The 26239-nt window shown below is 39.2% G+C and overlaps 1 protein-coding gene and 1 long non-coding RNA gene across 4 annotated transcripts in view; one reads left to right on the forward strand and one right to left on the reverse strand.

The window, feature by feature from the left end:
* LOC132367047 (uncharacterized) overlaps positions 1–26239 on the forward strand; it is a 57815-nt gene that overhangs the window by 19045 nt on the left and 12531 nt on the right. The gene's annotated exons all lie outside the window — the stretch shown is intronic.
* Positions 1–26239, reverse strand: part of ADAMTSL1 (ADAMTS like 1) — a 755395-nt gene that overhangs the window by 2202 nt on the left and 726954 nt on the right. For all 3 annotated transcript variants that reach the window (XM_059924671.1, XM_059924670.1, XM_059924669.1), the window contains 2 exons: positions 1136–1245; positions 123–343 (listed from right to left, as the gene is read on the reverse strand). In XM_059924671.1, coding sequence (XP_059780654.1) covers positions 123–343; positions 1136–1245 — 331 coding nt within the window. The remainder of the gene's footprint in view (positions 1–122; positions 344–1135; positions 1246–26239) is intronic.

Here is a 26239-nt window from a genome sequence, read left to right on the forward strand (position 1 = left end):
CAGGATCCTTGGGAAAGCTGGTCCACTGCCCTATCTATGCTCAGGCTCAGTTCCGGGGACTGCCCGCCGCACCTGACGCCTCGTGGGGAATCTGCAGAAGGCTCTGTGGGGTTGGAACGTACTGTTTTCACACGGGGTGACGTTGCAGCGCTGCCAGTTGGTGGGCCGGGGCCCCCAGGAGCACAGGTGCTCGGGCACCGCCTTGCTGGTGCGGGCGTGCACGCACTCCACGCGCCGGGACTGGAAACCGTAGTTGCCGCAGGTCGCCGTGCACAGGCTCCACAGGCTGACCCTCCAGTGTACGCCGCAGGCTTCGGACCAGCAGTTCTGGGTGCTCACGGGCCTGTGGTAGGAGGGTGGCAGGATTAGGGTCTGCCTCTCTGGGGGCTGAATCAGGGGAGTGGATGTGAGAACAGTGCTGGAAACCCCCAAATCTCAGGTATCCCTGAGAACAACTCCCAGCGCTGCCAGCCCTGGGTTCTGATCTCTGCTCTGTTACTGAACGGCTGTAGGGTCTCGGAAGACCCCTTCCTCTAACTGGGCCTCTGGCTGCTCATCTCTGCAATGTCCGTGTCACTGCATGACCTGAGAATGAGCTCTACCAGGGTGGGGGCTGGCAGAGCCGCTCTCAGGGGCTGGGACCTTAGCGAGGGGGGTGATGAGCCCTCTCCCCAAGGGAAGGAAGGATGACAGGGGCTGGGGGCTGGAGAGGAGTGGTAGGCTGAGACCTGGGGACAGGGCTCTCAGCATAGCTTCTAGAGGGAGGTGGACAAGAGTGAGAGGCTGGTGGAGCCCTTGGGGTCTGGTGCCCACTTTGTGGACCTGACCTCCTGCCCGCCCTGTAGCCAGCACGGGTCTCTTGTGCCACCAGGCCTCCTCAGGGGAACAGCATCCTCTGCATTCTCTCTCCGTCTCCGAAAGGGGAAAGCCCCGCCTGGCCCATTCAGTAAGCACGAGGCCACCACTGAGCCATCTACCTTTAGGAGGCCAGTGACCTGGGGAGAGTGGAGGTGAAAGGGAAGAGTGTCTGACCGCTGGGACCATGGAAGGTGGGAGGAGAAACGTTTACTTGCCACCATCTTTCCGTGCTTTTGACACAGTGCCTGGGAGAAGGCAGTCCATGGCTCTCTCTTACCTCGGAAGGGTGCTGCACTGCTCTGATGGTAAGGTGATGCCATCCCGGGTCTGGCAGAAGACTTGTCTGTGCTGCACGGCGAGGCGAGGCCCGACGCAAGGCCCGTTGCACTGGGAAGCAGAAACAGGTGACATACACGTTAGCCAAGTCACAGGACAGGCTGCAATGCCCAGGCTGCGTGGGGCAAAAGATCCTTGTGCAGGGGCTTGTCTGAGGCCCTGAGATCATTTATCTTGCCCCTCTTTACACCAACTTAAAGGATATCCACCAGCACTTTTTTTTCTTAGTCCACAGTGGGAGGGTTGGCTTTGCTGTGGTCTGTGAGTATTCTGCTAGCAAATGGCTAATGGCAGTATAGAGCCGGTCAGAGATGTCAGCCCCCTCCCAGAGTAACCGTATGGAAGGTTAATCTTGGCATAATGTACTAGGAATGTGGTGGTAAGCTTTAGAGTTGAACACCTCTCAATAAGCCCCCCTTCCCTCCTTCAGTCCAGAGGGTAATTTGGTTTATTGTTTTCTTGCTAAATTCATCCAAGTAACCAAGTCCATGATTTCTTTCCTTTCTTTGGTTTCATTTTCTCCAGGATAAACCAAGGGTGGCTGAAGAAAAGTAGACTTAGGTGTGTATAGTTAGTCCACGCTCATGGAGATGGTTAAGCTCTCCCCAGGGTTGGCAGAGCCGGACTATCATGGCAAAAACCGCCACCAATGATGGTGTCTGTAAAATACAAAACATCTGCTATTTGAGTAGGGTAAAGGGACAGACATCCCTTGGAGGGTCACTTTAGAACAAGGGCTCTTAACTTGGAAGTATCTGGAGTCCTAGGGGTCCACAGGGGAGCTGTTGACCCTTAAAATTATAAGCAGAAATCCTGTTTTGTGTAACATTTTATTTATTTTTTTAGTCTTTGAGCCCTTCACCCATTATTCCCACACCCAACCCCCACCTCTGGCAACACCGATCTGTTCTCTGTATCTATGAGCTTGCTTTTTTTAAAAAAAATATATTCCACATATAAGAGAGATCATATGGTATTTGTCTCTCTCTGTATGGCTTATCTAACTTAGCGTAATGCCCTTGAGGTCCATTCATGTTGTCGCAAATGGCAAGATTTCATTCTTTTTGACCTTATATATGTGGGATTATTTATGATCTCTTTGTGTTCATCTTATTTGGAACCCTATGGGCTTCCTGGAGCTGGGTGTCTAGTTCCTTCCCCAGGTTAGGGAATCTTTCAGTATTTCTTCAAACAGGATTTCTGCCCCTTTCTCACTTTCTTTTCCTTCTGGGACCTATATAATGCAAGCCCTTTAATCTAGCATCATCACTTTTTTTCCTTCTCTGATTAGGTGAGTTTCACTGCCCTGACTTCTAATTCACTGAGCCTTTGTTTGCTTCATGTAGTCTGTTGTTGAACACCTTAACAATTTTCAGTTAATGTGTTCTTCAGCTCTGTGACTTCTATTTGGTACTTTTTAATATTTTCTATCATCACTTTGTTGAATTTCTCACTCTGTTCAGCCATCTTAATTCATCCATGCTGAATTTCTAAAAGCTCTCAGGTAATGCCAATGTTATTGGTCCATGGACCACACTTTAAAGAGTAGCAAGGCTTGAGGCATTACAAATTACAGGGAACTGCTTGAGCTCAAAATCCTTTTAATATAATTTTTTATAAATTTATTTTATTTTTGGCTGCGTTGGGTCTTCGTTGCTGTGCGTGGGCTTTCTCTAGTTGTGGCGAGCGGGGGCTACTCTTCATTGTGGCGCACAGGCTTCTCATGGTGGTGGCTTCTCATTGTGGAGCATGGGCTCTAGGCATGCGGGCTCAGTAGTTGTGGCTTGTGGGCTCTAGAGCGCAGGCTCAGTAGTTGTGGCGCACGGGCTTAGCTGCTCCGCGGCATGTGGGATCTTTCCAGACCAGGGCTGGAACCTGTGCCCCCTGCATTGGGATCTTCCCGGACCAGGGCTGGAACCTGTGTCCCCTGCATTGGCAGGCGGATTCTTAACCACTGCACCACCAGGGAAGCCCCCCTTTTAACATTTTTGCATTGGTGATATATTGTTGGGATGTGATTCAAACTATAGATGCCCACCAAACCTCCATATTCCACTCCTGTAAGAATGAAAATGATGATAGTAGTTTCTGACAAGAAAATCCTTTTGGAAGAGTGTCATTCAAAGACCTATTCCTTCATCTTCCTACCTCTTTGAAGTCTTTGAAAACCATGCTGGTTTTAGTCTAAGTAGAACTAAGACCACCTTCTCAGTTCTAACAACCTGGCTTCATGTAATAATTCAACTTTCTTCTTTTAATCCAACATACATTTATTAGGCACCTGTCTTGGGTAGGGAATGTGTTCCATAAAAGCGTATGTGAAAGAATGATGGCAAAAACAGCCCTGGAATGTTTGCAGGAGAATTATACGAGAGGTAGAATTATAAATGTGGCTGTAAAACGTGTGCCAGATCATGAGAAATATTGTATGCTGTCTGTCTGAGGAGTTTGGATTTTCTTATGAATGCCACTTTGTTGGGGTGGGGGAGGGGAGGCACCTAGAAAGGTTTTTAAGTGGGAGTGTCACGATCAGAGTTACTCTTTAAAAAGATTATTCTGTCAGCAGTACAGTAATGAATTGGAAAGTGAATAGACTGGAGAAAGTAATCTAGGTAACAAATTTTGCTGATCAAAATGAAGGCACTGGGCAATAGAAATGGAGAGAAGATTCTATGAAAGTATGATTCACATGGCTTCAGTGGTGCCTTGACAGGGAGGGCTAAGATGAGTCTCAGGTTTATGGACTGAACATAAAGATAAGAATTTGTTTTGAAGATGTTTTGTATGAGATGTTTGTGAAATATCCAAATATATATGTTCATTAAGCAGGTGGATATATAGATCTGTGACTTAAAAGAGAGCTGTGCTAAACACTATCCATTTGAAAGTCATCAGTAGACCAGTGGTGGCTAGGAGTCATAGGTAGTATAACCCAAGGGGAGGGAAAGCATGAGATGAAAAGGCTTAGGGCAGAACCCTGGGGGACACTGTAGGAAGAGGAGAAAAAAAAGGAATTAAACTGCAGGAAAGGAGAAAAAAAAGAACTTAGAAAATGTATTCACAGAGACCAACAAAGGAGTTTCCAGAAAGGAAAAAGGGTCAGTAGTATCAAAATGTGTCAAAAAGAACAAACAAGATAGAGTAAGAACTGGCAGTACCCAGTGGAACTTGACTTATAGGCTGCACCGGTGACCCTGTGAGGGGCAGTTTCAGTGTGGCAGTTGGCACTGAAGTCAAACCAGCAATGAGTAGAGAAACAAATGAGAGTGGAAGAAATAGGGCTCCTGGAGACATATCACTCCTTCAAGAATTCCCAATTGTGGTCAAAAGACATCAGCAAAATGGCAGACTAGGTAGCTCTAAGTCCTCATTCACACACAGAAACATCAAAAAGCAACTGGAAACTGGCTGAACTAATCTTATAGGAATTCTGAAAAAGTCAAAGGTCTACAGCAACCTAGCAAGTGCCCAATAAAGAAAAATCTTACCTTCAAAACAGTAAGAAAATTTGTGGTGTTTTCCCTCATCCTTCCCCAGCATGGCAGTTTTTTCCCCCCATCTTTATAATTGCTTTACAATGTTGTGTTAGTTTCTGCTATACAACAGAGTGAATCAGCCATATGCATACATATGTCCCCATATCCCCTCCCTCCCACCCCTCTAGGTCATCACAAAGCATCGAGCTGATCCTCCTGTGGTATGTAGCAGCTTCCCACTAGCTATTTTACATTTGTTAGTGTATATATGTCAATGCTACTCTCTCATTTTGTCCTAGCTTCCCCTCCGCGCCCCCCCCCCCACCACCCTGCCGTGTTCTCTGTCTGTGTCTTTATTCCTGCCCCTAGGTTCATCAGTACCATTTTTCTAGATTCCATATATATGTGGTAGCATACAGTATTTGTTTTTCTGTTTCTGACTGACTTTGCATGACAGACTCTAGGTCCATCCACCTTACTACAAATAACTCAATTTCGTTCTTTTTTATGGCTGAGTAATATTCCATTGTATATATGTGCCACATCATCTTTATCCAGTCAGTCATCTGTTGATGGACATTTAGGTTGCTTCCATGTCCTGGCTATCGTAAATAGTGCTGCAGTGAACACTGTGGTACATGTATCTTTTTGAATTATGGTTTTTCTCAGGGTATATAGCATGGCAGTTTTGGTCTAGAGGCAGCAGTAGCCCATTTTCCTCCCACCATCTGTAGGGAGCAGAGAAGATCCTATTTGCAGTGTGTAATGTTCTATCCTGTCTGTCAGAGGGCTACCTGAAGGACTGGTCTCATCTAACTCAGGTATCAAGTGGCAGCCACTACTTGTGAAAGCTGCAAGGGGACTACAGACACTTGGGGCAGGAGATTACAGATGGAGACATGCAATAGACCACCTAAGGCCCTGGGGACAACCTGGGGTGAGACCATCTTGGAAATTAAGACATTCAAAAGCAGCCATATATAAAGGGGATTTCTGAAAGTCACAAGCAGGCCCAGGCAAGACATATGCTCAGGAAAGATCTGAGAAGACCTTAAGCTTTCATCTCAGGCTGATCCCGAGGTTCAGAGAACACCCAGTTAAGCAGTGAAGGTGTGCACAGGCACAGAGAAAGTATATTCAAAGACTGGGAGAGATGTCTGTTTTTTTCAATGCCCAATTTCCAAGGATAAATCATAAGCACTTCAAAGAAACAGGAAATCATGGCCCATGCAAGGAGGAAAGTGAAGTGGCAGAACCAGCCCTAAAGAAGCAGGGCATCAAATGTATTAAACAAAGACTTTAAAACAACCATCATAAACATGTGAAAAGATCTAAAGAAAAACATGAATAAAGAACTAAAGGAAATCAGAAAAACTGATATTAACAAAGAGTTATTAATTATAAAAAGAAACTAAACAAATTTTTGAGCTAAAAAATACAGTATCTGAATTGAAAATTTCACTAGCAGGTTTGAGTACACAGAAGAAACAATTAGCAAACCTGAAAACAGGACAATTGAAATTATTGAGTCTAATGAGCTGAAAGAAAAGACAATGGGACCAACATATACACATGTAGGAGTCCCAGAAGGAGGGAGAGAGAAAGGGGCAGTGAGATCATTTGAAGATATAATTAATTGCCAAACATTTCCCAAATTTGATGAAAGATACAAATCTAAAAATTCAAAAAGCTCAACAAATTCCACATAAAATAAACTCAAAGGGAACCACACTGAGACACAATATAAGGAAATTGTCTTACAAATAAACACAAAGAATCTTGAAATCAACAAGATAGACTCATCAGGTACAAGGGATCCTCAAACAGATTAGCAGATGATTTCTCAGCAGAACCCTTGCAGGCCAAAAGGTGGTAGTAGAATTATATCTTTAAAGTGCTGAAAACAAAACAAAACTAAACTATGTACCTAGAATTCTATATCCAGAGAAACTGTCATTCAGAAATGAGGGTGAACTTAAGATGAGAGGGAGTTCATTACCACTATACCTGACTATAAGAAACATGAGAGACCCTCAGGTTAAAATGAAAGGATGCAAGACAGTAACTCCAAGCCATATGAAGATATAAAGATCGCCAGCAAATGTAAATACATGAGCAAATATAAAAATTGGTATCATACTTTTGGTATGTAACTCCACTTTTTATTTTCTATAGGATTTAAATGACAAAATGCATTAAAAATAATTATATATCTGTAAGTGGGTATGCAATGTATAAAGATGTAACTTTTATATTATTAACATACAGGAAAGGGGACAGAGCTCTATAGGAATAGAGTTTGTGTGTGTGGTTGAAGTTAAGTTGCTATAAACTAAAGCTAGATTGTTATACCTTTAGAATGTTATATGTAATTCCAAGAGCAACCACACATTAAATACCTACAGACTATACTCAAAAAAACCACAAAAACCAAAACATCAGCTAAACACTAAAGAAGGCAGTAATGAAGGTAATGAGTGGGGGAAGCTATAAGATGCCTAGGACAAATAACAGTGGGAAAAGTAAGTCCTTCCTTATCAGTAATTACTTTAAATGTAAATGGAAAAAACAAGCCTCTCCAATCAAAAGGCATAGATTGGCAATCTATCTACAAGAGACTCACTTTATTATTTTTGAAGTATTTTAGAAATTGAAGTATAGTTGACTTACAATGTTGTGTTTCTGGTATACAGCAAAGTGATTCATATATGTATATATATAATTTTTCATATTCTTTCTTTTCCATTATAGGTTATTACAAGATACTGAATATAGTTCCCTGTGCTATACAGTAGGTCTTTCTTATCTATTTTTAAATTGTTTAATTAAAAAAAATTATTTTATATTGGAGTATAGTTGATTTACAATGTTGTGTTAGTTTCAGGTATACAGAAAGTGATTCAGTTATACATATACCCATTCTTTTTCACATTCTTTTCTCATAGGTTATTACAGAATACTGAGTAGAGTTCCCTGTGCTATACAGAAGGTCCTTGTTGGTTATCTATTTTAAATATAGCAGTGTGTACGTGTCAATCCCAAACTCCCAAATCTATCCCTCCCCCACCCCACCCTTCCCCCCTGGTAACCATAGGTTCGTTTTCTAAGTCTGTGAGTCTGTTCCTGTTTAGTAAATAAGTTCATTTGTATCATTTTTAAAGATTCCTCATATAATCAATATCATATGATATTTGTCTTTCTCTGATTTACTTGATGTGGTATGATAATCTCCAAATGACATTGCTGCAAATGACATTACTGCTTTTTAATGCTGCAAATGACATTATTTCCTTCTTTTTAATGTTTGAGTAATATTGCTGCAAATGACATTATTTCCTTGTATATTGTATTGCTATAAACTTGATCACATGTTTGTGATCAATTTAAGAAAATTGAAATCATATCAAGCATCTTTTTTGAAACAATGCTATGAGATTAGAAATCAATTACAGAAAAAAACAAACAAACACAAACACATGGAGGCTAAACGATATGCTACTAAACAACCAATGGATCACTGAAGAAATCAAAGAGGAAATCAAAAAATACCTAGAGACAAATGACAACAAAAAAAACCCCTGACGATCCAAAACCTATGGGATGTGGCAAAAGCAGTTCTAAGAGGGAATTTTACAGCAATACAATCCTACCTCAGGAAACAAGAAAAATCTCATATAAACAACCTAACCTTACACCTAAAGCAACTGGAGAAAGAAGAACAAACAACACCCAAAGTTAGTAGAAGGAAAGAAGTCATAAAGATCAGAGCAGAAATGAATGAAATAGAGATGACAAAACAATAGAAAAGATCAATGAAACTAAAAGCTGGTTCTTTGAGAAGATAAACAAAATTGATTGATAAACCTTTAGCCAGATGCATCAAGAAAAAGAGGAAGAGGGCTCAAATCAATAAAATTAGAAATGAAAAAGGAGAAGCTACAACGGACACCACAGAAATCCAAAGGATCATAAGAGACTACTACAAGCAACTATATGCCAATAAAATGGACAACCTGAAAGAAATGGACAAATTCTTAGAAAAGCACAACTTTCTGAGACTGAACCAGGAAGAAATAGAAAAGATGATCAGAGCAATCACAAGTGCTGAAATTGAAACGGTGATTAAAAAACTTCCACCAAACCAAAGTCCAAGACCAGACTGCTTCACAGGCGAATTCTATCAAACATTTAGAGAAGAGTTAATACCTGTCCTTCTGAAATTATTCCAAAAAATCGCAGAGGAAGGAATACTCCCACACTCATTCTATGAGGTCACCATCACCAGGATACCAAAACGAGACAAAGATACCACAAAAGAAAGAAAATTACAGGCCGATATCACTGATGAACATAGATGCAAAAAACCTCACCAAAATACTAGCAATCTGAATCCAACAATACATTAAAAGGATCATACACTGTGATCAAGTGACATTTATCCCAGGGACGCAAGGATTTTTTCAATATCCGCAAATCAATCAGTGTGATACACCACATCAACAAACTGAAGAATAAAAAAACCATATGATCATCTCAATAGATGCAAAAAAAGCTTTTGATAAAATTCAATACCCATTTATGATTAAAACTCTCCAGAAAGTGGGCATGGAGGGAACCTACCTCAACATAATAAAGACCACATATGACAAACCCACAGCTAACACCATACTCAATGGTCAAAAACTGAAAGCATTTCCTGTAAGATCAGGAAGAAGACAAGGATGTCCTGTCTTGCCACTTTAATTCAACATAATCTTGAAGTCCTAGCTGTGGCAATCAGAGAAGAAAAAGAAATAAAAGGAATCCAAATGGGAAAAGAAGAAGTAAAATTGCCACTATTTGCAGATGACATGATACTACATATAGAAAATCCTAAAGATGCTACCAGAAAACTATTGGAGCTTATCAATGAATTTGGTAAAGTTGCAGGATACAAAATTCATACACAGAAATCTCTTGCATTCCTATACACTAACAATGAAAGATCAGAATGAGAAATAAGGAAACAATCCCATTTACCATCTCATCAAAAAGAATAAAATACTTACTTAGGAATAAACCTACCTAAGGAGACCAAAGACCAGTACTCTGAAAACTGTAAGATGCTGATGAAGGAAATCAAAGATAACACAGTTGGAAGGATATACCGTGTTCTTGGATTGGAAGAATCAACATTGGCAAAATGACTATACTACCCAAGGCAATCTACAGATTCAGTGCAATCCCTATCAAATTACCAATGGCATTTTTCACAGAACTAGAACAAAAAATCTTAAAATTTGTATGGAGACACAAAAGACCCCAAATGGGCAAAGCAATCTTCAGAAAGAAAAACGGAGCTGGAGGAATCAGGCTTCCCGTCTTCAGATCATACCAGAAAGTTAGTCATTGAAACAGTATGGTACTGGCACAAAAACAGAAATACAGATCACGGAACAGGAAAGAAAGCCCAGAAATAAACCCACGCATCTATGGTCAATTAATCTACAACAAAGGAGGCAAGACTAGACGATGTAGAAAAGACAGTCTCTTCAATAAGTTGTGCTGGGAAAACTGGACAGCTACATGTAAAAGAATGAAATTAGAAGATTCTCTAACAAACACTATACACAAAAATAAACTGAAAGACTTAAATGTAAGACCAGACACCATAAAACCCTTAGAGGAAAACACAGGCAGAACAGTCTGACATAAATCACAGCAGTATCTTTTTCTATCTGTCTCCTAGAGGAGTAATCAAAATAAAAACAAAAATAAACAAGTGGGACCTAGTTAAACTCAAAAACTTTTGTACAGCAAAGGAAACCATAAACAAAATGAAAAGAGAACCCACAGAATGGGAGAAAATATTTGCAAACAATGCAACCCACAGGGATTAATCTCCAAACCACACAAACAGATCATGGGGCTCAATATTAAAAAAAACAAACAACCCAATCAAACAATGGGCAGAAGACCTAATTAGACATTTCTCCAAAGAAGGCATACAGATGGCCAAAAGGCACATGAAAGGATGCTCAACATCACTAATTATTAGAGAAATGCAAATCAAAACTACAATGAGATATCACCTCACACCAGCAGAATGGCCATCATCAAAAAGTATAGAAACAGTAAATGCTGGAGAGGGTGTGGAGAAAAGGGAACCCTCCTACACTGTTGGTGGGAATGTAAATTGGTACAAGCACTATAGAGAACAGTATGCGGGTTTCTTAAAAAACTAAAAATAGCACTACCACGTTATCCTGCAATCCCACTCCTGGGCATATATCTGGAGAAAACGGTAATTCAAAAACATACACGCACCCCAATATTCATTGCAGCACTACTTACAATAACCAAGACATGGAAGCAACCTAAGTGTCCATCAACAGAGGAACGGATAAAGAAGACATGGTACATACATACAATGGAATATTATTCAGACATTAAAAAGAAAGAAATAATGTCATTTGCAGCAACATGGATGGACCTGGAGATTATCATACTAAGTGAAGTAAATCAGAGAAAGACAAATATCATATGATATTGATTATATGAGGAATCTTTAAAAATGATACAAATGAACTTATTTACTAAACAGAAACAGACTCACAGACTTAGAAAACGAACCTATGGTTACCAGGGGGGAAGGGTGGGGTGGGGGAGGGATAGATTGGGAGTTTGGGATTGACATGTACACACTTCTATATTTAAAATAGATAACCAGCAAGGACCTTCTGTATAGCACAGGGAACTCTACTCAATATTCTGTAATAACCTATGGGAAAAGAATGTGAAAAAGAATGGGTATATGTATAACTGAATCACTTTCTGTATACCTGAAACTAACACAACATTGTAAATCAACTATACTCCAATATAAAATAAAAAATTAAAAAGAAAGATCTCAAAGTAAAGTACCTAACTTTAGCCCTTAAGGGACTGAAATAAGAAGGGCAAACTAAACCCAAAGCTAGTAGAAGAAAGGAAATGATAAGAGTGGAGATAAGGAATAGAGAAACAGTAGAGAAAATCAGGGAAACCAAAAATTAGTTCTCCCTAAAGATCTACAAAATAGACAACTTTAGCTACATTGACTATGAACAAAATAGAGCACTCAAATTATTAAAATCTGAAATGAAAGTGTCAACGTTACTACTGATTTTATAGAAATTAAAAAAAATATTAAATGAGAGTACTATGAACAACTGTACACCAATAAATTGGATAACCTAGATGTAATGGACAATTTCCTAGAAACATACAACCCACTAAGACTGAATCATGAAGAAATAAAAATATGACTAGACCTATGAGTGGTAAGGAGATTGAATCAGTAATCAAAGACCTCCCAACAAAGAAAAGCCCTGTACCAGAAAGCCTCACTGGTGAATTCTACCCAATATTTAAGAAAATAATTTATACCAATTCTTCTCAAACTCTTCCTGAAATTTGAAGGGGAGGGAACACTAACACTCTGTAACTCATTCTGTGAGGCCAGCAATACCCTGATACCAAAGCCAGACAAAGCTGCTATAAGAAATGAAAACTAAAGAATAATATCTCTTCTGATTATTGATGATGAAATCCTGAACAAAATACTAGCAAACCAAATTTAGCAGCATAATGAAAGGAATAAACACCAGGAAGAGGTAGGATTTAGTTTTGGAATGTAAGGATGTTTCAACATATGAAAATTAATCACTGTAATATACCACATTAGCATAATGAAGGGAAAAACACATGACCATCTCAACGGATGCAGAAAAAGCACTTGACAAAATTCAACACCCTTTCATGATAAAAACACTAAAAAAACTAGGAGTAGAAAGAAACTACTGCTACCTCAAAATAATAAAGACCATATATGAAAAACCCACAACTAACAGCCTTAAAAAGGAATGAAATTCTGATACATGCTACAACATGGATGAATCTTGAAAACATTAAAGTGACAGAAGCCAGATACAAAGGGACAAATACTGTATGATTCCACTTACCTAGTGTAGTCAAATTCATAGAAACCAAGTAGAATAGTGGTTACCAGGGACGGGGAGAAAGGGATAATGGGGAATCATTGTTTAATGGGTACAAAGTTTAGTTTGGGATGATGAAAAAGTTTTAAAGATGGATAGTGGTGATAGTACAACAATATGAATGTACTTAATGCCACTGAATTGTACACTTAAAATAGTTAAAATGTTAAATTGTTATGTATATTTTATCACAATAATTTAAAGAAAAGGACTTCCAGTTGTCGGTGTCAAGGGGGCATTTTTACATTTTCCCTACCCTTTGTGTGTTTGTGAACAACCTTGTCACGCTGGATCCTTCAGAGCCTTACTCTTTTATCTTCTCAGTTCACACCTTCTAGCATCACCTGGTCAGACAAAAAGATGTGGTTGGCAAGACTTTGGTATACTTGGCTGTAGCAGGAGGAGCAGTAACTGGCTTTGGACATATTTGCCTAACCTAAGAGGACTGCTTTTACCTTAAATCCTTCTCCTTCAGTGGTTGGTAACCTTCCAGGTTCTTTAAGCATCTGATGAAACCTGGAGCCTCTTGGTAAAAAATGTCAATAAACACAAGATTTGGGGTTCCAGTTTAAGACGGTGATACAGGAAAATCCTGAATCACCTCCTCCCACAGATACACTGAGTCTGCATCTACATATGGAACAATTTCTTCCTAAAAAATCCTAAAGGGTGCCTGAAGGACAACCACACATTAGGCAAACAAGAAGAAAACCACATCAAAGCAAGTAGGAGGGACTGGGACATAAACCCTGCCCCCAGTGAGGTGACCAACAATTGGGAGAAAACTCAAAACCTGGAGCTTCTCCCCAAGGAGCAAAGGGTTCAAACTCCACATTGGGCACCTTAACTTTTGGGACCTGTTATCTGAGAGATGAGCCCCCCAAAAATGTAACTTGGAAAACCAATGGGGCTTATAGCTTACATCCCAGGACCCAGCTCAGAGACAGCTGATCATACCCAGACTTAAAGTAAAGGAGCCCATACCCCTGTCTGCTGCCAGGGGACACCACTACATAGCCTGACTCTTGACAGCCAGTGGGGCTTATGCTTGTGGGTCCTACAGGACTATAACCAATGGAGAAAAGTGTTCTTAAACAGCTATCATCACACCTGGGGCTCAGCAAGAGGCAACAGAGCCAGAACCCTGGTATATCTGTGAAGGAGTCTTATTAGCCAGTCATCATGGCTGCAGTCTGAGAGGCCGACTTCTAATTAAACATGCATCTAGGGACTGACTGTAATCCTTTCTAGAGACCTCAGAGGGTAGGCACTAACTTTGCACTCTCCCTCTGCTGTGCTCCCGAGCACATGTTTCCTGGAGGGGAGCTTTACATGCAGCTGGTGCCCTGGTTTTTATGTCTGGTGCACTAGTTTTTGCAGCTGCCACTCCAGGGATGCCCCTTGATTGCCTGGCTCAGGTGATCAGGGGAACTTGAATTCTGTGTCCCACGGGACTGTGGCAATCAGATAGCTGGTTCTTGGAAGGCTGCCACCCCTAGGGTACTGTGCAGACAGCAGACTAAGGAACATCCCCCAGCCTTTCTGTGGAGGAATCCTCTTTATTTGTACTGGAGCTATGGCCTGAGGGGCAGGCTTCAGGTTTGGCACACATCTGTTGGACTACAAAACTACTCTCAAGGAATGCAGGCTGTGGATGCTGTCTTTGCACTCTTCCTCTGCATTGCTCCAGTATCTCTTAGGAAAGAGCTTATACACTCATCTAGACCTCTGGTATGTGCAGCTGCCATCCTAGGAATACTACTGATCACCTGGTCAGTGTGAGCTATTAAAAATATAATAGGCTGCTGGGACAAGCACAAAGGTTTGAGAGATGACAAAGAGCTGGGACAGGGTTGAAAGACAATGTTTACCTCCTACATGAGGCCACTCTTTCAAGACTGGGAGAGGTGGTGGTTTCATCTACAGTATGGAAACCAACACAAAGAGTTAAGCAAAATGAAGAAACAGAAATATGTTCCAAATGAAAGAACAAGATAAAACCTCAGTGTGTGGTGGGGGGCGGGGGAGACCTCAATGAAATAGAGCTAAGGTGTTTACCTGAAAAAGAGTTCAAAGTAATGGTCATAAAGATGCTCATAAAACTAGGGAGAAGAATGGATGAACACAATGAAAAATTCAACAAAGAGATAGAAAATATAATAAAGTACCACAGAAGTCACAGAGCTGAAGAATACAATTACTGAACTGAAAAATACACTAGGGATGTTCAACAGCAGACTAGATGAAGCAGAAGAAAGCATCAGTCAACTCAAAGACAAGGCAGTGGAACTCACCCAATTAGAGCAGCCTCCTGGCCCCCCAGCCAAAAAAAAAAGAATAAAACCGAGTGAAGATAGCTTAAGGAGCTGTGGGACAACATCAGACACGCTAACATTCAGATCATAGGGGTCACAGAAAAAGAAGATAGAAAGGAGCAGAAAACTTATTTCAAGAAACAATGGCTGAAAACTTCCCTACTCTGGGAAAGAAAATGGACATCCAGTTCCAGGAAGCCCAGAGTGTTCCAAATAAAATAAACCCAAAAGAGACATTATAATTAAACACATAATTAAAACGTCAAAAGTTAAAGACAAGGAGAGACTCTCAAAAGCAGCAAGAGAAAAACAACTTGTTAGGTACAAGGGAACGCCCATAAGACTACAGCAGATTTTTTAGCAGGATTGGTAGCCTAGAAGGGAGTGGCACAGTATCTTCAAAGTGCTGAAAGAAAGAAACTTCCAATCAAAAATACTCTACCCAGAGAAGTTATCATTCGGAATTGGAGAGAGAGACACAGAGTCATCAGCAGCGTCTAAGCTGAGGTGCTGGTGCAGTCGTTTCACACTAGGAACTCTTGTGTGAAGTGCCCAGTGCAGTACCTCCACATGTGGTACCCTACGAGCAAATGAAACTAGACTAAGCACAAAGGACGGAAAAAGGATAGACTGGTGGTACTCAGCATAGGCCTGCATGGTACAGTGCTTTGCAGCCAAGACAGGAAACACCTCCTGGAAATAAAAATACTTGGGGAGAGTATCTTTGTACTGACACTGTTTAAAGCATCACCAGAGGAAGGAACCAAGATGGCAGAGTAGAAGGACGTTCTCTCACTCCCTCTTGTGAGAACACCAGAGTCACGGCTAGCTGCTGGACAATCACTGACAGGAGGACACTGGAGCTCACCAGAAAGGGTACCCCACATCCAAAGACAAAGGAGAAGGCACAATGAGACGGTAGGAGGGGCGCAATCACAGTAAAATCAAATCCCATAACTGCTGGTTGGGTGACTTACAGACTGGAGAACACTTATACCACAGAAGTCCACCCACTGGAGTGAAGGTTCTGAGCCCCACGTCAGGCTGCCCAACCTGGGGGTCCGGAGACAGGAGGAGGAATTCCTAGAGAATCAGACTTTGAAGTCTAGTGGGATTTGACTGCAGGACTTCAACAGGACTGGGGGAAACAGAGACTCCACTCTTGGAGGGCACACACAAAGTAGTGTGCACATCGGGACCCAGGGAAAGCAGCAGTGACCACAGGGGAGACTGAGCCAGACCTACCTGCTAGTGTTGGAGGGTCTCCTGCGGAGGTGGGGTGTGGATGGGCCTCACCGTGGGGATGAGGACACTGGCGGCAGAGGTTCTGGGGGGGTGCTCCTTGGCGTGAGCCCTCCCGGACTCTGTCATTGGCCCCAGCAAGGAGCCCAGGTAGGCTCCAGTGTTGGGTTGCCTCAGGCCAAACAACCAACAGGGAGGGAACCCAGCCCCACCCATCAGCAGTCAAGCAGATTAAAGTTTTACTGAGTTCTGCCCACCAGAGCAACAGTCAGCTCTACCCACCACCAGTCCTTCCCATCAGGAAACTTACACAAGCCTCTTAGATAGCCTCATCCATCAGAGGACAGACAGCAGAAGCAAGAAGAACTACAATCCTGCAGCCTGTGGAACAAAAAACACACTCACAGAAAGATAGACAAGATGAAAAGGCAGAGGGCTATGTACCAGATGAAGGAACAAGATAAAACCCCAGAAAAACAACTAAATGAAGTGGAGATAGGCAACCTTCCAGAAAAAGAAATCAGAATAATGAGAGTGAAGATGATCCAGGACCTCGGAAAAAGAATGGAGGCGAAGATCGAGAAGAGGCAAGAAATGTTTAACAAAGACCTAGAAGAATTAAAGAACAAACAAACAGAGATGAACAATACAATAACTGAAATGAAAACTACACTAGAAGGAATCAATAGCAGAATAACTGAGGCAGAAGAACGGATAAGTGACCTGGAAGACAGAATGGTGGAATTCACTGCTGTGGAACAGAATAAAGAAAAAAGAATGAAAAGAAATGAAGACAGCCTAAGAGACCTCTGGGGCAACATTAAACGCAACAACATTCACATTATAGGGGTCCCAGAAGGAGAAGAGAGAGAGAAAGGACCAGAGAAAATATTTGAAGAGATTATAGTCAAAAACTTCCCTAACAGGGGAAAGGAAATAGCCACCCAAGTCCAGGAAGCACAGAAGGTCCCATACAGGATAAACCCAAGGAGAAACACGTCGAGACACATAGTAATCAAATTGGCAAAAATTAAAGGCAAAGAAAAATTATTGAAAGCAGCAAGGGAAAAATGACAAATAACATACAAGGGAACTCCCATAAGGTTAACAGCTGATTTCTCAGCAGAAACTCTACAAGCCAGAAGGGAGTGGCATGATATACTTAAAGTGAAGAAAGGGAAGAACCTACAACCAAGATTACCTGGCAAGGATCTCATTTAGATTCGATGGAGAAATCAAAAGCTTTACAGACAAGCAAAAGCTAAGAGAATTCAGCACCACCAAACCAGCTCTACAACAAATGCTAAAGGAACTTCTCTAAGTGGGAAACACAAGAGAAGAAAAGGACCTACAAAAACAAACTCAAAACAATTAAGAAAATGGTCATAGGAACATACATATTGATAATTACCTTAAACGTGAATGGATTAAATGCTCAAATCAAAAGACACAGGCTTGCTGAATGGATACAAAAACAAGACCCGTATATATGCAGTATGCAAGAGACCCACTTTAGACCTAGGGACACATACAGACTGAAAGTGAGGGGATGGAAAAAGATATTCCATGCAAAAGGAAATCAAAAGAAAGCTGGAGTAGCTATATTCATATCAGATAAAATAGACTTTAAAATAAAGAATGTTACAGAAGACAAGGAAGGACACTACATAATGATCAAGGGATCAATCCAAGAAGAAGATATAACAATTATAAATATATATGCACCCAACATAGGAGCACCTCAATACATAAGGCAACTGCTAACAGCTATAAAAGAGGAAATCAACAGTAACACAGTAATAGTGGGGGAGTTTAACACCTCCCTTACACCAATGGACAGATCATAGCCAAAATGAAAATAAATATCGAAACAGAAGCTTTAAATGACACAATACACCAGATAGATTTAATGGATATTTATAGGACATTCCCTCCAAAAACAGCAGATTACACTTTCTTCTCAAGTGCACACGGAACATTCTCCAGGATAGATCACATCTTGGTCACAAATCAAGCCTCAGTAAATTTGAGAAAATTGAAATCATATCAAGCATCTTTTCTGACCACAATGCTATGAGATTAGAAATGAATTACAGGGAAAAAACCGTAAAAAACACAAACACATGGACGCTAAACAATACGTTACTAAATAACCAAGAGATCACTGAAGAAATCAAAGAAGAAATCAAAAAATACCTAGAGACAAATGACAATGAAAACACGACGATCCAAAACCTATGGGATGCAGCAAAAGCAGTTCTAAGAGGGAAGATTATAGCTATACAAGCCTATCTCAAGAAATAAGAAAAATCTCAAATAAACAATCTAACCTTACACCTAAAGGAACTAGAGAAAGAAGAACAAACAAAACCCAAAGTTAGCAGAAGGAAAGAAATCATAAAGATCAGAGCAGAAATAAATGAAATAGAAACAAAGAAAAGAATAGCAAAGATCAATAAAACTAAAAGCTGGTTCTTTGAGAAGATAAACAAAATTGATAAACCATTAGCCAGACTCATCAAGAAAAAGAGGGAGAGGACTCAAATCAATAAAATTAGAAATGAAAAAGTAGAAGTCACAACAGACACTGCAGAAATACAAAGCATCCTAAGAGACTACTACAAGCAACTCTATGCCAATCAAATGGACAACCTGGAAGAAATGGACAAATTCTTAGAAAGGTATAACCTTCCAAGACTGAACCAGGAAGAAACAGAAAATATGAGCAGGCCAATCACAAGCACTGAAATTGAAACTGTGATAAAAAATCTTCCAACAAACAAAAGTCCAGGCCCAGATGGCTTCACAGGTGAATTCTATCAAACATTTAGAGAAGAGCTAACACCCATCCTTCTCAAACTCTTCCAAAAAATGGCAGAGGAAGGAACACTCCCAAACTCATTCTATGAGGCCACCATCACCCTCATACCAAAACCAGACAAAGGTACTACAAAAAAAGAAAATTACAGACCAGTATCACTGATGAATATAGATGCAAAAATCCTCAACAGAATACTAGCAAACAGACTCCAACAACACATTAAAAGGATCATACACCATGATCAAGTGGGATTTATCCCAGGGATGCAAGGATTCTTCAATATACGCAAATCAATCAATGTGATATACCATATTAACAAATTGAAGAATAAAAACCATATGATCTTCTCAATAGATGCAGAAAAAGCTTTTGACAAAATTCAACACCCATTTCTGATAAAAATTCTCCAGAAAGTGGGCATAGAGGGAACTTACCTCAACATAATAAAGGCCATATACGACAAACCCACAGCAAACATCATTCTCAATGGTGAAAAACTGAAAGCATTTCCTCTAAGGTCAGGAACAAGACAAGGATGTCCACTCTCACCACTATTATTCAACATAGTTTTGGAAGTTGTAGCCATGGCAGTCAGAGAAGAAAAAAATAAAAGGAATACAAATTGGAAAAGAAGAAGTAAAACTGTCACTGTTTGCAGATGACATGATACTATACGTAGAGAATCCTAAAAATGCCACCAGAAAACTACTAGAGCTAATCAAGGAATTTGGTAAAGTTGCAGGATACAAAGTTAATGCACAGAAATCTCTTGCATTCCTATACACTAACGACGAAAAATCTGAAAGAGAAATTTAGGAAACACTCCCATTTACCCCTGCAACAAAAAGAATAAAATACCTAGGAATAAACCTACCTAAGGAGACAAAAGACCTGTATGCAGAAAACTATAAGACACTGATGAAAGAAATTAAAGATGATACTAACAGATGGAGAGATATACCATGTTCTTGGATTGGAAGAATCAACATTGTGAAAATGACTCTACTACCCAAAGCAATCTACAGATTCAGTGCAACCCCTATCAAATCACCAATGGCATTTTTTACGGAACTAGAACAAAAAATCTTAAAATTTGTATGGAGACACAAAAGACCCCGAATAGCCAAAGCAGTCTTGAGGGAAAAAAACGGAGCTGGAGGAATCAGACTCCCTGACTTCAGACTATACTACAAAGCTACAGTATTCAAGACAATATGGTACTGGCACAAAAACAGAAACATAGATCAATGGAACAGGATAGAAAGCCCAGAGATAAACCCATGCACCTATGGTCAACTAACGTATGACAAAGGAGGCAAGGATATACAATGGAGAAAAGACAGTCTCTTCAATAAGTGGTGCTGGGAAAACTGGACAGCTACATGTAAAAGAATGAAATTAGAAAACTCCCAAACACCAAAAACAAAAATAAACTCAAAATGGATTAGAGACCTAAATGTAAGACCGGACACTGTAAAACTCTTAGAGGAAAACATAGGGAGAACACTCTTTGACATAAATCACAGCAAAATCTTTTTTGATCCCCCTCCTAGAGTAATGGAAATAAAAACAAAAAGAAACAAATGGGACCTAATGAAACTTCAAAGCTTTTGCACAGCAAAGGAAACCATAAACAAGACGAAAAGACAACCCTCAGAATGGGAGAAAATATTTGCAAGCAAATCAATGGACAAAGGATTAATATCCAAAATATATAAACAGCTCACGCAGCTCAATATTAAAGAAACAAACAACCCAATCCAAAAATGGGCAGAAGACCTGAATAGACATTTCTCCAAAGAAGACACATAGATGGCCAAGAAGCACATGAAAAGCTGCTCAACATCACTAATTATTGGAGAAATGCAAATCAAAACTACAATGAGGTATCACCTCACACCAGTTAGAATGGGCTTCATCAGAAAATCTACAAACAACAAATGCTGGAGAGGGTGTGGGGAAAAGGGAACCCTCTTGCACTGTTGGTGGGAATGTAAATTGATACAGCCACTATGGAGAACAGTATGGAGGTTCCTTAAAAAACTAAAAATAGAATTACCATGTGATCCAGCAATCCCACTACTGGGCATATACCCAGAGAAAACCATAACTCAAAAAGACACATGCACCCCAATGTTCATTGCAGCACTATTTACAATAGCTAGGTCATGAGAGCAACCTAAATGCCCATCGACAGATGAATGGATAAAGAAGATGTGGTACATATATACAATGGAATATTACTCAGCCATAAAAAGGAACGAAATTGAGTCATTTGTTGAGACATGGATGGATCTAGAGACTGTCATACAGTGTGAAGTAAGTCAGAAAGAGAAAAACAAATATCGTATATTAACGCATGTATGTGCAACCTAGAAAAATGGTACGTATGAACCGGTTTGCAGGGCAGCAGTTGAGACACAGATGTAGAGAACAAACGTATGGACACCAAGGGGGGAATGCCACGGCGGGGTGGGGATGGTGGTGTGATGAATTGGGCAATTGGGATTGACATGTATACACTGATGTGTTTAAAATTGATGACAAATAAGAATCTACTGTATAAAAAAGTAAATAAAATCAAATTCAAGAATTAAAAAAAAATAATAAAGCATCACCAGAAAAAAAAAAAAAAGAATTGGAGAGAGAAAGAGTTTTCCAGATAAGCAGAAGGCAAGGGAGTTCATCACTACTGAACCAGCCTTACAAGAAATGTTAAAGGGGCTTATTTAAGCTGAAAAGAAAGGGCAATAATTAGTAACAAGAAAACATAAACCTCAATAGAAAGGTAAATATACAGAACATGTAGTGGATTAATCACTTATAAAGCTAGTATGAAGGTAAGAAGACAAACGTGGTAAAAATAACTATGATTACAATAATTCTTTAAGGATACACAAGATAAAAAGATATAAAATGTGACATCAAAATCATAAAACATGGGGAAGGGGTAAGAGTAAAAATGTTAAGCTTTAGAAGGGTTTAAGTTTACAACAAACAAGTTTTTATCCATTTAAAATAGACTGTTAGGGATATACTCTATAATATATAAGCCTCATAGTAACCACAAAGCAAAAATATAATCACAAAAAATAAAAAAAAAGGAATATAAGTATACCACTTAAGAAAGTCATCAAACCACAAAGGAAGAAAGCAGGAGCAGAAGAAAGGAACAGAGAGGACTACAAAACAGCCAGAAAGCATTAAGTACATACATACCAATATATCTTTAAAGGTAAATGGACTAAATTCGCAATTCAAAAGACAGAGTAGCTGAATGCATAGATAAAAACAAGACCCATGTATATGCTTCCTACAAGAGACTCCCTTCAAACGTAAGAACACACAAAGTGAAAATGAAGGGATAAAAGATATATAAAAAGATATTTCATGCAAATGGAGCGCAAAAGAAACTGGGGGTAGCTATATTTATGACAGTCTTTGTTTAAAAGTCTAATTTTTCTGGTATAAGAGACAAAGAAGGGAACTGCATAATGATAAAGGGGTCAATCCACAAGAGGATATAACATTTGTAAATATTTATGCTCCCAACATAGGAGCACCTAAATATATAAAGTCAAATATTAACAGACCTAAGAGGAGAAATAGACAGCAATATAAAAATAGCAGGGGGCTTTAATACCCCACTTATATCAATGGATAGATCATCCAGACAGAGAATCAATAAAGAAACATCAGCTTTAAACAATATGTTAGACCAGATGAATTTAACAGATATATATAGACTATTCCATCTAACAGCAACAGAACACACAGTCTTCTCAAGTGCACATGGAACGCTTCCTAGGATAGATCATATGACAGGCCAAAAAACAAATCTTAATAAATGTAAGATTGAAATGATATAAATAATCATTTCTGACCTCAATAGTATGAAACTAGAAATCAATTTCAAGAAGAAAAGTGGAAAATTTGCAAATATGTGGAAATTAAACAACATGCTACTGAACATTCAATGGGTCAAAAGAGAAATAAAATATTTTGAGACAAATGAAAATGGGAATATTACATACCAAAACTTGTGGGGTACAGCAAAAACAGTTCTAAGAGGGAAGTTCACAGTGATAAATGCCTACCTCAAGAAACAAGAAAAGTCTCAAACAACCTAACTTTACACCTCAAGGAAATAGAAAAAAGAAGAATAAATGAAGGTCAAAATTAGTAGAAGGGAGAACAATAACAAATTTTAAATTTTAGAGCAGAAGTAGAGACTAAAAAGCCAATAGAAAAGATCAATGAAACAAAGAGCTGGTTCTTTGAAAAGATAAACAAAATTTATAAGTCTTAGCTGGACTCACCAAGCAAAAGATACAGAGGACTCAAATAAAATCAGAAATGAAAGAGGAGCTATAACAACTGATACCACAGAAATATAAGTATCATAGGGACTACTCTGAACAATTATATGCCAACAAATTAGACAACCTAGAAGACATGGATAAATACCTAGAAACATACAACCTACCCAGACTGAATCACGATGAAATAGAAAATCTGAACAGACCAATACAAGTAAGGAGATTGAGTCAGTAATCAAAAACCACCCAACAAGCAAAAGTCCAGGACCAGACAGCTTCACTTGTGAATTCTACCAAGCATTCAAAGAAGAATTAATATCAATTCTTCTCAAACTCCTCCAAAAAATACAAGAGGAGAGAACTCTTGCAAACTCATTTTATGAGGCCAGCATTACCCTGAAACTAAAAACCAGACAAGGGTGACACAAAAAAGAAAATTACAGGCCAATATCCCTGATGAGCATACATGCAAAAATCCTCAATAAAATATTAGCAAACCAAATTCAACAATACACTAAAAGGATCAAAGACCATGATAAAATGAGATTTGTTCCAGGAATGCAATGACAGTTCAGTATCCACAAAGCAATCAATATGTGATATACCACATTAACAAAATGAAGGATAAAAATCATTTGATCATCTGAATAGGTGGAGAAAAAGCATTTGACAAAATTCAACATCTGTTTATGATAAAAACTCTCAACAAAGTGTATGTAGACAGAATGTACCTTAACATAATAAAGGTCATATATGACAAGTCCACAACTAACATCATACTCAAAAGTGCAAAGCTGAAAGCTTTTCCCCTAAGATCAGGAACAAGACAAGGATGCCCACTCTTGCCACTTTTATTCAACATAATATTGTCTTTGCAAGAGCAAATAGGCAAGGAAAAAAAAAAAAAAGGCATCCAGATTGGAAGGGAAGAAGTAAAACTGTCACTATTTGCAGATGACACGATACTATTTATAGACAATCCTAAAGACGCCACCAAAAAAACTGTTAGAACTAATAAACAAATTCAGTAAAGTTGCAGAATACAAAATCAACATACAAAAATCAATTGCATTTCTATACATTAATAACAAACTCTCAGAAAGGGAAATTAAGAAAACAATCCCATTTAAAATTACACCAAAAAGAATAAAATACCCAGGAATAAATTTAATGAAGGAGATGAAATACCTATAAACTGAAGACATTAATGAAAGAAATTGAGGATGACAAAAATAAATGGAAAGATATTCCATGCTCATAGATTAAAAGAATCAATATTGTTACAATGTCCATACTACTCAAAGCAATCTACCAATTCACTACAATCCCTATCAAAATTCCAATGGCATTTTTCACAGAAATAGAATAAAAATCCTAAAATTTGTATGGAATCACAAAAGACCCCAAATAGTCAAAGCAATCTTTAGGGAAAAAAAACACTGGAGGCATCATTGACTTCAAACTATACTAGTGATACAAAATTATAGTAATCACAGTATAGTTTTGCATAAAAACAGACACGTATACATATATAAGTGACGTGTGTGTATACACACACAGGAATATTAATCAGCAATAAAAAAAAATAAAATCTTGCCATTTGTGGCAACATTAATGGACCTGAGGACATCATGCTAAGTACAATACGCCAGAGAAAGACAAATACCATATGGTCTCATTTATATGTGGAATCTAAACAAAACCAAAAAAATAGATACAGAGAACAAATTGGTGGTTGTCATAGTCAGGGGGTGGGTAAAATAGTGAAGGGGATCAAAAGGTACAAGCTTCAAGTTATAAAATAAGTAAGTCATGGAGATGTAATATACAGCATGATGACTATAGTTAATAATACAGTATTGCATATTTGGAAGTTAAATAGATCTTAAAAGTTCTCATCAGAAGAAAAAATGTTTTTAGTAACTGTAGAGTGAAGGATATTAATTAGACTTATTGTGGTGATCATTTTGAAATATATACAAATACCAAATCATTATGTTGTACTCCTAAAACTAATATAATGTTATGTGAATTATAAAAATAATTCAATTAAAAATTCAGCATCCAATAGAGGAATCAGGCTCCCTGACTTCAGACTATACTACAAAGCTACAGTAATCAAAACAGTATGGTACTGGCAGAAAAACAGAAATATAGATCAATGGAACAGGATAGAAAGCCCAGAAATAAACCCACGCATCTATGGTCAATTAATCTATGACAAAGGAGGCAAGACTATACAATGGAGAAAAGACAGTCTCTTCAATAAGTTGTGCTGGGAAAACTGGACAGCTACATGTCAAAGAATGAAATTAGAACATTCTCTAACACCACACACACAAAATAAACTCAAAATGGATTAAAGACCTAAATGTAAAACTGGATACTATAAAACTGCTAGAGGAAAACATAGGCAGAACATTCTTTGACATAAATCACAGCAATATCTTTTTGGATACACCACCTAGAGTAATGGAAATAAAAACAAAAACAAATGGGACCTAGTTAAACTTAAAAGCATTTGCGGGCTTCCCTGGTGGCGCAGTGGTTGAGAATCTGCCTGTCAATGCAGGGGACATGGGTTCGAGCCCTGGTCTGGGAAGATCCCACATGCCGCGGAGCAACTAGGCCCGTGAGCCACAATTACTGAGCCTGCGCGTCTGGAGCTTGTGCTCCGCAACAAGAGAGGCCGCGATAGTGAGAGGCCCGCGCACCGCGATGAAGAGTGGCCCCCACTTGCCGCAACTAGAGAAAGCCCTCGCACAGAAACGAAGACCTAACACAGCCATGAATGAATGAATAAATAAATAAATGAATAAATAAAAATTAAAAAAAAAAAAAAAGCATTTGCATA

Source organism: Balaenoptera ricei, chromosome 6 (assembly GCF_028023285.1).
Source record: "Balaenoptera ricei isolate mBalRic1 chromosome 6, mBalRic1.hap2, whole genome shotgun sequence".
Lineage (NCBI taxonomy): Eukaryota > Metazoa > Chordata > Mammalia > Artiodactyla > Balaenopteridae > Balaenoptera > Balaenoptera ricei.